Source organism: Silurus meridionalis, chromosome 1 (genome assembly GCF_014805685.1).
Source record: "Silurus meridionalis isolate SWU-2019-XX chromosome 1, ASM1480568v1, whole genome shotgun sequence".
In the NCBI taxonomy this organism is placed as follows: Eukaryota; Metazoa; Chordata; class Actinopteri; order Siluriformes; family Siluridae; genus Silurus; species Silurus meridionalis.
In genome coordinates this window covers 20,137,033-20,152,620 of record NC_060884.1, presented here as the reverse complement: position 1 = coordinate 20,152,620, position 15,588 = coordinate 20,137,033, and the positions used below count along the sequence as shown (strand labels likewise).

The window sequence follows — 15,588 nt, the reverse complement described above, 5'->3', positions numbered from 1 at the left end:
GTTTTTAATGCCTTTAAATTTGTACCACAAGGGCAAGAACATGCTTGGTGTTAACTTTGGGTTGCTTGTATATTATAAATTGTGCCTGCTGAAAATGCCATTTACACATTGAATTTATTGAAACTTCTCCTGCTAAACTTTGGAGTTATTACAGAATATAATGGCATTTCAAATTACTCTTTATAAACACCTGTGTCACACAAAGAATGTCAAGCATAAAAATTTTAACTCATTCAGGTAATTTCCCATTCTTTTTTTTTTTTTTTTTTACCTTTCTAAACAAGTTTATTGCATTTAGATATTGCACTGTAATAAAGTATGCAATTAAAGCTTATACATCAAATCATTATACTTTAGACAAGATGTATTATTGTTAATAGTAAAATCAATGGTTTCTGATTGATGTTGAACTGCAGTTTGTTGCAGCTGAATATACAGTGAGGAAAATAAGTATTTGAACACCCTGCTATTTTGCAAGTTCTCCCACTTAGAAATCATGGAGGGGTCTGAAATTGTCATCGTAGGTGCATGTCCACTGTGAGAGACATAATCTAAAAAAAAAATGTCCAGAAATCACAATATATGATTTTTAAACTATTTATTTGTATGATACAGCTGCAAATAAGTATTTAAACACCTGTCTATCAGCTAGAATTCTGACCCTCAAAGACCTGTTAGTCGGCCTTTAAAATGTCCACCTCCACTACATTTATTATCCTAAATTAGATGCACCTGTTTGAGGTCATTAGCTGCATAAAGACACTTGTCCACCCCATACAATCAGTAAGAATCCAACTACTAACCTGGCCAAGACCAAAGAGCTGTCCAAAGACACTAGAGACAAAATTGTACACCTCCACAAGGCTGGAAAGAGCTACGGGGAGATTGCCAAGCAGCTTGGTGAAAAAAGGTCCACTGTTGGAGCAATCATTAGAAAATGGAAGAAGCTAAACATGAATGTCAATCTCCCTCGGACTGGGGCTCCATGCAAGATCTCACCTCGTGGGGTCTCAATGATCCTAAGGAAGGTGAGAAATCAGCCCAGAACTACACGGGAGGAGCTGGTCAATGACCTGAAAAGAGCTGGGACCACCGTTTCCAAGGTTACTGTTGGTAATACACTAAGACGTCATGGGTTGAAATCATGCATGGCACGGAAGGTTCCCCTGCTTAAACCAGCACATGTCCAGGCACGTCTTAAGTTTGCCAATGACCATTTGGATGATCCAGAGGAGTCATGGGAGAAAGTCATGTGGTCAGATGAGAGGGTCATAATTCCACTATACGTGTTTGGAGGAAAAAGAATGATGAGTACCATCCCAAGAACACCATCCCTACTGTGAAGCATGGGGGTGGTAGCATCATACTTTGGGGGTGTTTTTCTGCACATGGGACAGGGCGAGTGCACTGTATTAAGGAGAGGATGACCGGGGCCATGTATTGCGAGATTTTGGGGAACAACCTCCTTCCCTCAGTTAGAGCATTGAAGATGGGTCAAAGCCGGGTCTTCCAACATGACAATGACCCGAAGCACACAGCCAGGATAACCAAGGAGTGGCTCTGTAAGAAGCATATCAAGGTTCTGGCGTGGCCTAGCCAGTCTCCAGACCTAAACCCAATAGAGAATCTTTGGAGGGAGCTCAAACTCCATGTTTCTCAGCCACAGGCCAGAAACCTAACTGATCTAGAGAAGATCTGTGTGGAGGAGTGGGCCAAAATCCCTCCTGCAGTGTCAAGTCAAGTCAAGTCAAGTTTATTTGTATAGCGCTTTTCACAACAGACATTGTCTCAAAGCAGCTTTACACAAATCAACAGTGATGGTGAATGGTGTGAATTTGTCCCTGATGAGCAAGCCGTGGCGACTGTGGCAAGGAAAAACTCCCTTAGATGTTATGAGGAAGAAACCTTGAGAGGAACCAGACTCAAAAAATGGAACCCATCCTCATCTGGGTGACATCAAGAGTTTGATCATAAATCTTTCAACAATGAAGAACACTGGACAGTGAGAACTAACATGATTACTGGAGTATAAGATTATAAGTGATGTTCTTTCTGCAGTCTTATACAGTCTATCTGGTTAGTAGCTCCGAGTTTTATGAGCTCAGCATTTGTGATCACCACAGATCCAGCATCAGCTTCTCCATGCCAGAGCCTTTAAACACTCCAGGAGGTCCAATGTCAAAACTCCACACATGTAGCGGGATCCAATTGGCACTGGTACGTCTCTAGATGGTTTGGGATGTTTGTGAGTTCGGCATCTACTTCTTCAAAGGTCCGTAATCATCACGAGGTGGGAGGTGACTGGAGCTGGCCAAACCTCAGGGTGTCTCGGGATGGGGAGAGAAGAGAAGCAGTGGAGAGGAATTAGCGTAGCTGCTGTTCATGATATTAACAGCACAAGTTGATAATGTGCATGTGATCAGATGTTCTGGAGCACAAGGTTATGATGTGAGACGTATGTTATGTGTAGGCTTTGCTAAAAAGATATGTTTTTAATCTACACTTAAACTGGGCGAGTGTGTCTGAGCCCCGAACACTGTCAGGAAGACTATTCCAGAGTTTAGGAGCTAAATGTGAAAATGCTCTACCACCTTTAGTGGACTTTGCTATTCTAGGAACTACTAGAAGCCCAGAGTTTTGAGATCTCAGGGGCGTGGCGGATTGTAGCGTGTTAAAAGACTGGATAGATACATGGGAGCCAAACCATTTAGTGCTTTATAAGTGAGGAGTAATAGTTTGTAGTCTATTCGAAACTTAACAGGAAGCCAATGTAGGGACGATAAGATCGGGGTTATGTGATCATATTTTCTTGACCTTGTAAGAACTCTGGCTGCTGCATTCTGGACTAACTGAAGCTTGTTTATTAATGATGCAGGACATCCACCTAGTAACGCATTACAGTAGTCTATTCTAGAGGTCATGAACGCATGGACGAGCTTCTCTGCATCAGATATAGATAACATGTTTCTTAACTTAGAAATATTTCTAAGGTGAAAGAAGGCTGTTTTTGTAACTTGATTGATGTGATTTTTGAAAGACAAGTCGCTGTCTAAAATAACACCCAGGTCTTTTACCGTTGAACTAGTGGTTACAGAACATCCGTCTAAATGCAGGTTGAGATGCTGGAGCGTCTGTATACTAGTTTTTGGTGTGTGCAAACCTGGTGAAAAACTACTTGAAACGTTTGACCTCTGTAATTGCAAACAAAGGCTACTGTACCAAATATTAACATTGACTTTCTCAGGTGTTCAAATACTTATTTGCAGCTGTATCATACAAATAAATAGTTAAAAAATCATATATTGTGATTTCTGGATTTTTTTTTTTTAGATTATGTCTCTCATAGTGGACATGCACCTACGATGACAATTTCAGACCCCTCCATGATTTCTAAGTGGGAAAACTTGCAAAATAGCAGGGTGTTCAAATACTTATTTTCCTCACTGTATCTGTAGCAACCACACTACACTGTAACATGAAATAATTCGATAAAAAGCAGTCATCAAAGTGCACCCAAAAGCCCATGAGGCTTCTTCTAATTGCCAGGTGTAATAGTTTTTGCCATCCCTTATATTAGATGTATGTAGATACAGATATTTTCATCCTGTTTTAGAATTTTCATTGGTCTGAGCTTTCCTGTTGTTTAAAAAACATTGTAAGAATAGTGTTGTAAGAAATTACAGACTGCCTCAACCCAGATTTCACTTCAAGCTATATGTCAGTTTGAGCTTATGTCCAAAATATTAAACATTAAATAATATAGAGGTAGTTATGTAATATGTGTAGAAAATTTGGTTAATAACCTTTGATCAATGTTTAGTATAGGAGTGACAGCAGAGCATCAATAGTTTGATGTCATTATTTTTCTCCGTGTCCATCATTAGTTTCAAATGTTACCACCTGTGTATAATCCCAAACACTATTATTTTAAATAGTAACCTTCTAATAGGACACAAACAATGCTAGAAAGGGGATAATTTTTTTTTTGCTCACGGAACCAGCAGTGGCAGCTTGGCAGTGTTGAGATTTGAACACCTGAAGTACATTGTCTTAATAACTGAGCAACTACTACAACAACTAAACATCTTAATAGCAACTAAGGAAGGAATAGTAAGAAGCAGCTATGAACAAATTTGTTCTGAAATGTCTTCCAATATTTAAGCAAGGCCACACTATAAACTGAAGTTTCACATTTAACAGTCAGATACCGCTGTTTGAATTTTTATTTACTTACATTTTTTGAGTACACTTTACTGTGATCGGAGGGAGAAGTTGTCATGCTCTAGTTCCCATAATCACTTCTTGTTTGGATCCTTAAAAAGGTAGAGTTATACTATAATGGTGAATGGTAAATGCTAAAAAGTTATAATATCGGAGCAACACTAGGGGGCAGGATTTAGTGCTTTAGTACACAGTATACCATCACCTGTAGATCTAACTAATGTCAGTATCTACAAACTTAAAAACAAACAGCACTTTTCCCACAGTATATTTTCTGTCTTTTTATACGCTAGGCAGACTGATTAGCATATGACTGGGCAGTTTCATTCTGGTGGTGGAAAAACTTTACTGCCTTAAACCAACTGAATTGTCCAGTGAAAAAAAAAAAGCTGGTTTTACAGGTTTAAATAAGGAGGGTGAGAGAGTGGCAATTATATCAGGTTTCAGCTAATTCAATAGCTGAATAAGTTTGGAGTAAGAAAAGGAGGTGAGATTGTGTTGTTAAATCAAAGAAATATAATGAGAGAAAGAAAGAAAAGGAGAGGGGAAACAGAGGTGAATACAAACACAGTTAGTCTCATTTCACTCACCAGTGGACTAAGGGATATGGGTAAGATACAGATTTGTCAAAAAGATCAGTAAGCCAGCAAAACTTTTAACTAACCAGGTAATTGGCAAGATTTTACAAGCAGATATTCATGAAACTACACTAGACATTCAAGTTGGTAATAAGTGCCCCATAAAGTACACCTTTAAACTACATAGGTTTAATATAAGCCTTTCTATAATACTGACCCCAAAACTAAAGACAAGTCTGGTTTCTAATCATTGTCTTAAAATTACCTCTGTCTGCAGAACTCTTGGCTCCTCCTTAATTCCTCTCATTCTTGCTGTTTCACTGTATCCCTCAGAACTGTTGCTTCAAATGGACACAGTCATATGCAGAGACAGACCAGTAATACAGGTACAGTATCTGCAGAATGTCAGGTAAACTTTGTTAATACTTTTTCTTTTTTGTGACTGACCTGCAGTGGAGGATATTCTGTGTTTAGTTACTGATACAGTTTCCTTGTAAGTTTACCTTGTAAGCAATTCCTCGTTCCAAACTATATTAAATGCAAATCCAGCAGAAGATTTAATTTGTGTGAATGAAAAGAGGATTTATGCTTAGTGGTGATTTACAGAAGAAATAATTGGTATACTGCTTTGTGAATCTGTGGCTCATACAGTGTTTGTACTGATTAAAAGTGTTGTTTTTACACCTGTTATTGTGGAAGTATTCATATACAAAATTTGTGGGTCTGGTCAGGAAAGGGATGACATTTGACTCTCAAAAGAGGTAAACTAGGTCATGACCTTTTGTGGATGTAGGAATGAGGTTATGTACACAAAGTAAGTCATTTATTTGACTTATTTATTTTTATCGCATGGGATGTATGCTACACCTGACAACAGCATGGAACTGTTACAAACTGTTACTGCATGTGACCTTTGCCCACTAACAAACAATTTAACAAGTTTCATGCTCTTCAAATCAGCCCACAGCATAAACTGTATGAATTCCAGTTTACATCAAGTTTCCAAGTGAATATTTCCAAACATATTCTGTCTTTGTTGTAAGTAGCAAAACATGGATTTACAAGGAGTCTATTTACAGTGTAATCAATGCTACAACTTAAAGTATAGTTCCATTCGATAATTCTATACAAAAAATAGCAATTTAGTGACATACATTAATAAAAGCATCAATGATTTGTCCTCAGTACTGTTATCTCGTTTTTATTGTTGTTTTTGATTTTTATTCTTTTTTGCTTTTTATGGAATATTTATAAATTTTTTGTTATTGTTTTTCTCAGCTGCATCATGAGGGACAGCTTTGAGCCTACTGTGAAATTAAAGCTGGTGAATGCAAACAGCTCCATGGCACAACCCCAGGGCAAACCACAGCAGAGAGAACAGTGGGCCAGTAAGATGGAGTTTATTCTGGCTGTTGCAGGACATATCGTTGGCCTGGGAAATGTGTGGAGGTTTCCTTATTTGTGTTACAAAAACGGAGGGGGTAAGTTCCTTTACTTACCTAAGCACAGCTTTCTTAATGCTTAGTTATATCACAGTTTGTATTTATGGACACTAACAACAAATGGATAATAAGACGACAGTTTTCTTAAAGTTTTAATAAAGTATATAAAATAAAATTATTTAAATGTGAAAATAGAGGTACACCAAAAAGATGTATTTTGCAGTGAGCTAGCTTTTAGTTTAACTCAGGCTTCACAGGGTAGAATCCAGTTTGTAAAAGAAGGCAGTTTAAAGCAAACATTTGGCATGTGCCGAACTTATAGAGACTATCCTGTGTGTCACATTGTGATCCTTTAGTTTAATTAAGAAAATTCACCTCAGAAAAGTGAGCATTGTTTTATTTTTTGGGTTTAAACAGAAATGCTCCATAACTGTTTAGCACTGATTTCTAAATTCTCTTAAAGCCATTTTTCTTTTTCCTAAATGCAGAAAGCCTATTTGTAGAACAGCAATACATTCGAATGGCCCCATATAAGTGCTTTGCTTTGTTTCGAAATGTTTGTGTTTTTATCATGTATCAGTTTGTCAGAAATGTCTCTCTCTCTCTCTCTCTCTCTCTCTCTCTCTCTCTCTCTCTCTCTCTCTCTCTCTCTCTCTCTCTCTCTCTCTCTCTCTCTCTCTCTCTCTCTCTCTCTCTATATATATATATATATAGCCTTTCAAATTCCTTTTTAATGTAAATCTTTTTTCACAGGCCAACAACAAAACAACCAAAAATTATAATTTCCTTCAATTAAAAAAAGCAATCTTTCAACTATTAACAGTCCATGCCTTAGAGTAGGAAAAGTGCATAAAGACAACATTCATTCAAGCTCAGTTTGCTACACTCTGATTTACTGCACATTGATGCACATTGGTTGAAGACAGATACCTGCATCTCTTCTTAGATGCAAGTGCATCAATGTCTGGGGTTCGGCTCTGAGCTGAGGAAATCCTCAGGAGTAAGTAAAGGTGTTCATTAGTGAGACTCATGAGTGGGGTTTTGTTCATCTTCATCGAAAAAAAAACAGTTTTTCACATAGATATGTGCTGCTGAACATAGAGAGGATTTGAGCAGCTTGGACACGCAGTTGGAGCAGTGTGTCGGAGAGGAAACATGAAAACTGTGCAGCACACACAGAGTTGTACTTTGACTTGATCGTGTCTCTACACTGGAGTTCAATCAGCTCAATTTGGAGGTTGGATGGTGCGCTTTCCATGTCAACCACAAACGGATTACTGAGCAGTTCAAATCTGCATTTCTGGGCTTCAAAGTCGGCAAATCGCCGGGTAAATTCAGCGCTGAGTACGCTGAGTTTTTCAGCGGCCTCGACTGACGCGCCCACGCACTAACAAAGCATTCTGGGATTTGTAGTATTAGCAGTGTATGCGCTATATACTGGCGGTCCAGCTCTAATACACATTTAATATGACCTTGCGGGCCAAATATAATTACACCCCTGAGTTTGACACCCCTGTTGTAGATCACGTTTAGTGGGGTTATGATGCTCACTTTGTGCGCAGTGGTATTGTCAGGCTTAAGCAGTTTTGGGCTTCTTAGTTCCATTGAATTAAAATCTTTAATATATTGTATACACAGACATTCTCGACAAATGTTTTTTACTTTGTGGCAACACTTTGGAAAGGCCCATATTTGTGTGTGATAGTCAGATGTGACATACACTTGTCCATATAATTGCTTTCTATATAAAAATAAGCTACTGTAGTGCTGTGGTGCTGTTTCCCTAAAAGATGGGCTAAATGAAATGGTGGGTTAAGTTGTTTACTAAGTTTAGTAAACCTTATTTTAGAAATGTTTACATGCTTCCCTCTTTCTCAAAATACCTGCATGATGCTTCAACAAAAAAAGGTGTGCTTGAAAATAAAAGAAATGTCATGTTTTATAGTCATTGTGTATTCAAAATTATTTGTCTGCCTCAAAGGAGCTTTCTTTGTGCCATACATACTGTTCCTATTTTCCTGCGGCATACCCCTCTTCTTCTTGGAGACATCATTGGGTCAGTACACGAGCCAGGGTGGCATCACATGCTGGAGGAAAATTTGTCCTCTTTTTGAAGGTAAACAACTTTCCCAAAAAAATTCACAAATAAGCAGTTGCAATAGAGTGACATTTTTAAATATATGTTAGTTTGTATTTATTTTAATGACAATGCCATAATTGAATTGAGTTACTATAGTTTATTCTCAATATCCCCTACTCTTCAGGACTGGGCTATGGTAGCCAGATTGTGATTCTCTACACTGGAGTTTATTACATCATTATTCTGGCCTGGGCATTTCTGTACCTATTCTTCTCATTCAGCTCAGAGCTCCCATGGGCTAACTGTAAGAATAGCTGGAACACAGGTAATACTGCTGCCATTGTCATTTACTGCCCATGCAGCTATCTAGAGTTACACTCTTTGCTTTTCTAACCCTTCAGTTCAGCTAATGATACATTTTGCACAAATATCAATTATTGAAAGTCTAATAGGATGCTGATCATTTGTTAATTATTCTCAACAGAGTTCCCTTGCATCAGATAACTTTATAACAAGTTTGCTATTTGTTTTACAGAATACTGCATGGAATTTAGCAAGAACAACATTACCGATAATATACCAGACAAAATTACATCCCCAGTTGTGGAGTTCTGGGAGTGAGTTTCAGGAAATTAGAACAGGAAACAGTACTACATGCAAATATGTGTCAATCTACTGTACATGAGTCAGCTTAATTATGAAAGTTATTTCATAGTTCTCAGAAGAAATTACTAGTGATTAATTTCTGTTCTCTCTAAAGGAAGAGGATTTTGGGTTTGTCGGGTGGCATAGAAGAAATTGGGAATGTGAGGTGGGAGCTAGCTTTGTGTCTCCTGCTGGCCTGGACCATCTGCTACTTCTGTGTGTTTAATGGCGTGAAGTCTACAGGCAAGGTTAGTACTTCACGGGATTCCAATGTGTGCTGGCCACTGCCAGATAGCAATAAACAGAATGTTGGGAATCGACAGGCATATGGCTTCCTAGTTTACAGTAAGAATATTTTGCCTCACAGGTGGTCTATTTCACTGCTACCTTCCCTTACTTGATGCTGCTAGTGCTGTTGGTGCGTGGACTGACACTGCCTGGAGCAATAGGTGGCATTACCTTTTATCTCTACCCAGATCCTACTCGCCTCACAGACCCTCAGGTAACAAACATATTTGTTCATGTGGACATGGCTGCAAAAAAGAATTGAGACATTTAGCATTTTAAACATGCATATTTTGGAATTTTTTTCTTTCAGGTGTGGATGGATGCAGGAAGCCAGATATTTTACTCATATGGAGTTTGCACAGGGACTTTGACAGCTTTAGGAAGCTATAATAAATATGACAACAACTGTTACAAGTAAATACATGTTTCTATTAAAAACTGATTTTATTTTATGCTTGATTAGACTTGAGTTTGTATTGTGTATGTACGTGTCTGGGAAAAGAGCCTATATTCTTTTTTACTTTTCCAATTTGTTGCATCTTGTATTTATTGATTTATTTTTCAGAGACTGTATGTACTTGTGCCTGCTAAACAGTATGACTAGCTTTGTGGCTGGATTTGCCATTTTTTCTGTTTTGGGCTTCATGGCAGATGAACAGGGAATGGACATTTCAATGGTGGCAGAGTCAGGTATATCAATCGACATTTAACATATATGGCATTTGATAGATGCTTTTATTCAAAGCAATTTACATTTATCTAATTTACAAAACTAAGAAATTGAGGTTTAAGGGTGTGCCATCAATGGCAGCATGATGGTGCTGAGATTTTAACTTACAACATTTCAAATAGAGGTGCAACATCTCAATAATTTTTTATTCTATTCTATCACTGAGCTACTGTTGAATATTAATTTAGGTTCATTTATCTTTAAAAAATATTCAGCAGAAATATTGATATTACATTTTTTAATTAAAACAAAAACAAAATGACATTATTCATTTTATAGGTGAGTGCTAATAAGTGCTAAAATGAAATGTGAAACATGCTAAGTAATAACTAATTATATAAAAATCAAAAGTGTCTAAACACTGTCAGAGAAACATCATTTTAAATTATTTATTTATTTATTTATTTATTTAATATGGGTCTGAATTGTTTTAGATCTTTGTAAACTCATAAGTCAGTATCCCTCTAGGTCCTGGGCTGGCATTTATTGCTTACCCACGTGCAGTGGCTTTGATGCCTCTTCCTCAGTTATGGGCAGTTCTCTTCTTTGTTATGATCCTTTTCCTTGGACTAGACAGTGAGGTAAGTGTGCTTTGACAAAGCTTTTTATAAATTGTGTCAGTGAGACAACTTGAGTATAACCCCAAAATCCAATATACTGTATTATCATATAAAAATATTGCTTGATAAATTGATACTGAATGCAACTTGATTTTGAATTCAAACTGTTAATATAGGAACAATATTTTTGTGCAGTTTGTATATCATGAAGCCCTGGTAACAGCGATTTCAGACATGTACCCCTCATTCTTCCAAAATGGACACCGACGTAAAATCCTACTTCTTCTAATCTGTGTAGTCAGCTTTCTTTTGGGCCTGTTGATGGTAACTGAGGTAAGGCTAGGTTTATCGGATGAAAATTTGTATCTACTCACATAAATCATGTGCTGATAGTTTTGAATGAAAGCTTATATAACCTTTTGAAAATGTATTTTTTCCTCTGTCTCACTTTCTCTCTTTTTTCTGCATTTTCTCTGTCTTTCTCTACTTAAAGGGTGGACTGTATGTCTTCCAGTTATTTGATTATTACGCTTGCAGTGGAATGACTTTGCTTGCCTTTGCCATTCTTCAGTCCATCTGTGTTGGATGGGTTTATGGTACAGAATTTTGTCATATCTTAATTGGACTGATGAAAAGCAGGAATGTCCAAAGATTTTGAATTCATGAACATAGTATATGCTTAGTAGAAATTAGTAAATGTAATTATAATTATAATTACATGTATTAGATTTATTTGATAAATATACACACAGATTATTAAGGAGAAAGAGAATGTTTTTATGTAATTTATGTGGCTGTAGTTCATGTCGTTGTTTGGGCAGAAATGATTAACTATAAGAAACACATTAATAGTGGTATTTTATGCACCTTATTGCCACTGTGTTAAAAATCTTTTTCAGGTGCAGACAGTCTATATGACAACATTGAAGATATGATTGGTTATCGTCCCTGGCCCCATATGAAGCTCTGCTGGAAATATATAACCCCTATTATTTGCATGGTAAGTTATATACTATATAAATACAACTGTTAACACGTTTTAACATTGCATAATGGTTTTAGTTTATAAAATAAAAAAAATTAATCAGTAAGCAGTGCTGCACTCAGTTATCTTATAAATCCTACTTTAGGATATATAATGCTGAAATCAATGCATAGTCATCTTGCTGTACATTGGATTAGCAATCTCTTAGACAGTATGTCTTAGTAAATCTGTTTGTGGCACCTTTCACCATCAGCTGTCTTTCTGGACAAGTACAGTAGAACCTTTAACTGGGGTTATTTAAAACAGAGACTTCCTGCTTAAATCCATTATACACCTTTATTTTTATTTTTATCGATAACCCCTCCTGTCCCTTCTCTTTGTATTTTCTTGCAGGCAACATTTGTATTTTCCTTGGTAAAGTACACTCCACTGAAGCTGAATAACCTATATGAGTACCCCTGGTGGGGTTACGCTCTTGGAGGCTTCTTCACACTCTCCTCCACCATGCTGGTCCCGTTATGGATGGTGTATGCATTTTGCAAGACCCCGGGTTCAGTAAGTCAGGTAAATCTCTATTCCAGTGGAGTGAAGCTTATAAACTTTTTCTCAGCACAGGGGATGCTTTAAGATCAGTAGTACAAATGCTTTTGTGGAAAAAAAGCCACAGCAGCCACAATTGCAGCTTTTATCTATATATATATATATATATATATATATATATATATATATATATATATATATATATATATATACACATTGGCAGTGAATAGGATGAAAATAATGTTTTAGACAGGTTAGAGAGGCTAGATTGAGATGATCTGATCATGTGTAGAAGAATGCTGAGGATGGGGACGCCAGGCAGGAGAAAAAGAGGAAGGCCAAGGAGGAGGTATATGGGTGGATGAGGAAAGACATGAATTATATATATATATAATTTTGTTGTTGTTTTTTCTGTTCTCTTTATATGTGCTGCTTTCCTAGCGTGCAATATAAATCAACAGCAAGCCAAACTCTGTTCAAGAGCCAGGATAGGAGCACCTTGCTCCTTTATTAGTCCCATGTGTGGTTTACACAATCAAACTCAGTGGCCAATGAGCTGAGTAAAACTGTAAACGAAATGAAAGAAATATATAGAAAATCTAAACAGATTAATTATTTAAATAAACTTACAGGTAATGCTTTCGATAGGATTCATGATAGAATTAATCAGAATCAGAATTTTCCAATGCTTACAAAACTGAAAATGAATAAAATACTTATATATTTCCAGAGAATGAAAACACTGTGTACTCCAGCTGAAGATCTGCCTAATCCTAAACTATCCAAAGGTGTCCTAACCTCTTGCACTTTTGAAACATTTACACATCTACAGACTTTGCGTGAACGCACTCCAGTTGATGTATAACCTTTCTGCATTATCAAAACACACACACTGCAACAGGTTTCCTATCTCAGATTATTTTCAATACCAAAACTGGCAATATCATAAACATTAATCATTCAGTAGGTGAGCATTTATTTATTTGCGTTTAAACTGCTTCTCTTGTTTACCATTTAAATGATATATTTGTATAGATAAAGTATGTGAACAAAAGAGCATATAGTTGACCTAATACTGACATTGCATTACATTTCTAATTTAAAAGGCTTTGTAAAAACTGTAATTCATCTGTTTGTTTAGTATTAATGATTATGTTTTGAACAATGACTGCGTATGAGCATGGGTGGATTTATATGATTTTGCAGAACAGATCCTTGATTATTTATCCTTGATGTTTTAAATAATTATGTTTGTCATAATATTTTATATGAGAATTTTAATACTTTTTGACTTTTGTCAGGTCAGTCTATTTCTTTTTCTTAAACCTTTTGTTTAAAAGCTTGTTTTAAGCTTTCTCAGGTTTGCAAATAATATTTTTAAGTGCCTCGGAATTGGTGTAAAAAATCATTGTATGGCATTAACACACTTATTTGCTACTGCTTATGTAAATTGCACTAAAATTTTCCAAACTGTAAACAATCATTTGATCATGATTTAATCTTTAAACTTAAATAATTAATTTGGACTTCAGGCAGAGTTTCCAAGTTCTTTATTGTGCCCACAACTGTGATTCATTACTGTTTTAATGGTCCCTTGTGGACTTCTTGTAAGTAGGCACTTACAGCACAATGTGAGAAGTGTATGGATTCTTTTAGCCAAAGAACTGAAGGTATAGTTAGTGTGCTTACTGATATATATGGTGTGTACTATGTCATTATTTAATCTAAGGCATATCTACTTGCTGCTTACTAGCCAGCTACTGTAGCATGCCAATTATCTAGCAGAACTACAGTAAGTATTATAAATAGTGCAGTGCAATAGTTTCTCATTTCAGGGGAAATTGTTCCATTTGATGGACAATTTATATTATTGTCAATTTCACAAGATTTACTTGCCTTTAAGGCATCAAAGTGAAGTGTAAAATCTGTGCAAAGCTTGAGCACTGCATGCTTAATTTGTTCAAATAAAAAAAATCTTCTTGAACTTGGTATCTATTGATGTATAATTAGGATGGATTAAGTACATTTTATCATTTAAAAAATGTGTAAAAATGGCCCTTCTTTAAAGGCCATAAGCCAAAATGTTATAACAAAAACAAATTGTATTATATTAAAATGAAAGTTGCCATGGTTCCCCTCATTTATGACTAAAGAATGTTTAAAAATCAATAAACTGAAAACTATGTTTCCTTACACCAATGTCTATTATATTTTAATTAAAGTTGCCATGGTTTCCTTCATTTATGTTTTCATAATGTTTAGTATAAAATATATTGAAAACATGATTCTGTAATCTGCATTACTAAGGCCGTTTTATTTTTCAAGTTTTTTAATAAATTGAGACTTATAGTACAATGAAAGCTTCCCATTTATAATACCATAGAGGTCAATGCCTAATACAATATGCTTGTAATACCAGTGATCTCTAATGAGAAACATGAATCTGGTCCATATTTTTAATAGGTTTTCTAAATTGGGGTGCAGGTTACATATTGACACAGGTGAGTAAGTTTGCTTTTTACACTCAGAAAAGGAGGTACTACCAATGTTTGAGTTTAAAAATATTATATTAAATGTTAAATTAGAAATAATGATACATTTTTAAATTGTTATGTATATTCTTATATATGTCATGGTTGGCCAAATCAAAGGTCACTAAGGGCCAATTTCAGTCCATAGGCCCTGGTCTGGGCATCTGTCATAGAATATTTTATTTTCCTGAAACCTAATGTACTTTACTACATTTTTCTATTGTTTACCACTTTACTACTTTATATACCATATGGCATGTGTATGTATGTGTATGTATGTGTATGTATGTGTATGTATGTATATATATACATATATATATATACGTATATATATATATATATATATATATATATATATATATATATATATATATATATATATATATATTTATAAATATATAAAAAACATATTTGTTATTTTGTAATTAACTGTAGCTTATTCGGCAAAAACAGATGACAGGCCTGCCTAGGTACATCTACTCAGCATGAGTGTGCACAAAACTAAATTTTTACTTTTATAAAAAAAAAAATAAAAAATAAACATTTTTAACAATGAATAAAAGTCATTGTCTTGCAGGTAGGCAAAACTATTTAACCCATATAATAAAGCTTATTACTTGCATGTGTGCACATTAAAATGTCTACACTACAGTTACAGACCGTGGCTTTTGTGTTTGTAGAGTTTCACAATATTATAAATGAAAAAAAAATTTGAAGTTATTAATGGAAATGTAATCTGATATTGCCAAGCTTCTCCAAAAAACGCAAGGCCTTAAATAATAAGTAAGCCACTTTCTGTCCTGTGATAGTAGCCTGTAAAAGAAGAAGACAGTAAAATATGCATTTTAATCTTAACAAGAAGCAGGAAGTAGCAGTGGCATGTGCACAGACTGCATTCTTGTTCTAGCACCATGATGCTAGAAATGTGAACAAAAAACTTGACATGCATATCTTACATTTGCAAAAAAGAATTTTAATGCAGAAAACT

At 35.7% G+C, this 15,588-nt stretch overlaps 1 protein-coding gene across 5 annotated transcripts; it reads left to right on the top strand.

Moving 5' to 3' along the window:
- Positions 1–3,557: 3,557 nt before the first annotated feature.
- LOC124388614 (sodium- and chloride-dependent GABA transporter 2-like) lies at positions 3,558–14,262 on the top strand. Of its 5 annotated transcripts, XM_046853487.1 has the most exons (17): positions 3,558–4,322; positions 5,133–5,208; positions 6,078–6,280; positions 8,223–8,357; positions 8,506–8,646; positions 8,857–8,938; positions 9,082–9,214; positions 9,334–9,468; positions 9,565–9,668; positions 9,820–9,944; positions 10,453–10,565; positions 10,740–10,877; positions 11,038–11,140; positions 11,444–11,544; positions 11,923–12,093; positions 12,511–12,701; positions 12,800–12,940. In XM_046853487.1, the coding sequence occupies exons 2-16, from the start codon at positions 5,147–5,149 to the stop codon at positions 12,520–12,522; spliced, it is 1,758 nt and encodes a 585-aa protein (XP_046709443.1). In that variant the 5' UTR covers positions 3,558–4,322; positions 5,133–5,146; the 3' UTR covers positions 12,523–12,701; positions 12,800–12,940. The 5 variants fall into 5 exon arrangements, with proteins under 5 accessions (XP_046709443.1, XP_046709408.1, XP_046709425.1 ...); XM_046853452.1 differs by lacking the exon at positions 12,511–12,701 and having other exon boundaries at positions 5,133–5,185; positions 12,800–14,262; XM_046853469.1 differs by lacking the exons at positions 3,558–4,322; positions 12,511–12,701 and adding an exon at positions 4,873–4,888 and having other exon boundaries at positions 5,133–5,185; positions 12,800–14,262.
- The last annotated feature ends 1,326 nt before the right edge of the window (positions 14,263–15,588 follow it).

What these genes read in the sequence shown, in the direction of transcription:
- LOC124388614 (XM_046853452.1), top strand. Translation starts at nt 6,085, where the DNA reads ATGAGGGACAGCTTTGAGCCTACTGTGAAATTAAAGCTGGTGAATGCA. An exon ending in GCGTGAAGTCTACAGGCAAG is followed by an intron (nt 9,215 to 9,333) that starts GTTAGTACTTCA and finishes TTTGCCTCACAG; the next exon opens with GTGGTCTATTTCACTGCTAC. An exon ending in TCCTTGGACTAGACAGTGAG is followed by an intron (nt 10,566 to 10,739) that starts GTAAGTGTGCTT and finishes ATTTTTGTGCAG; the next exon opens with TTTGTATATCATGAAGCCCT.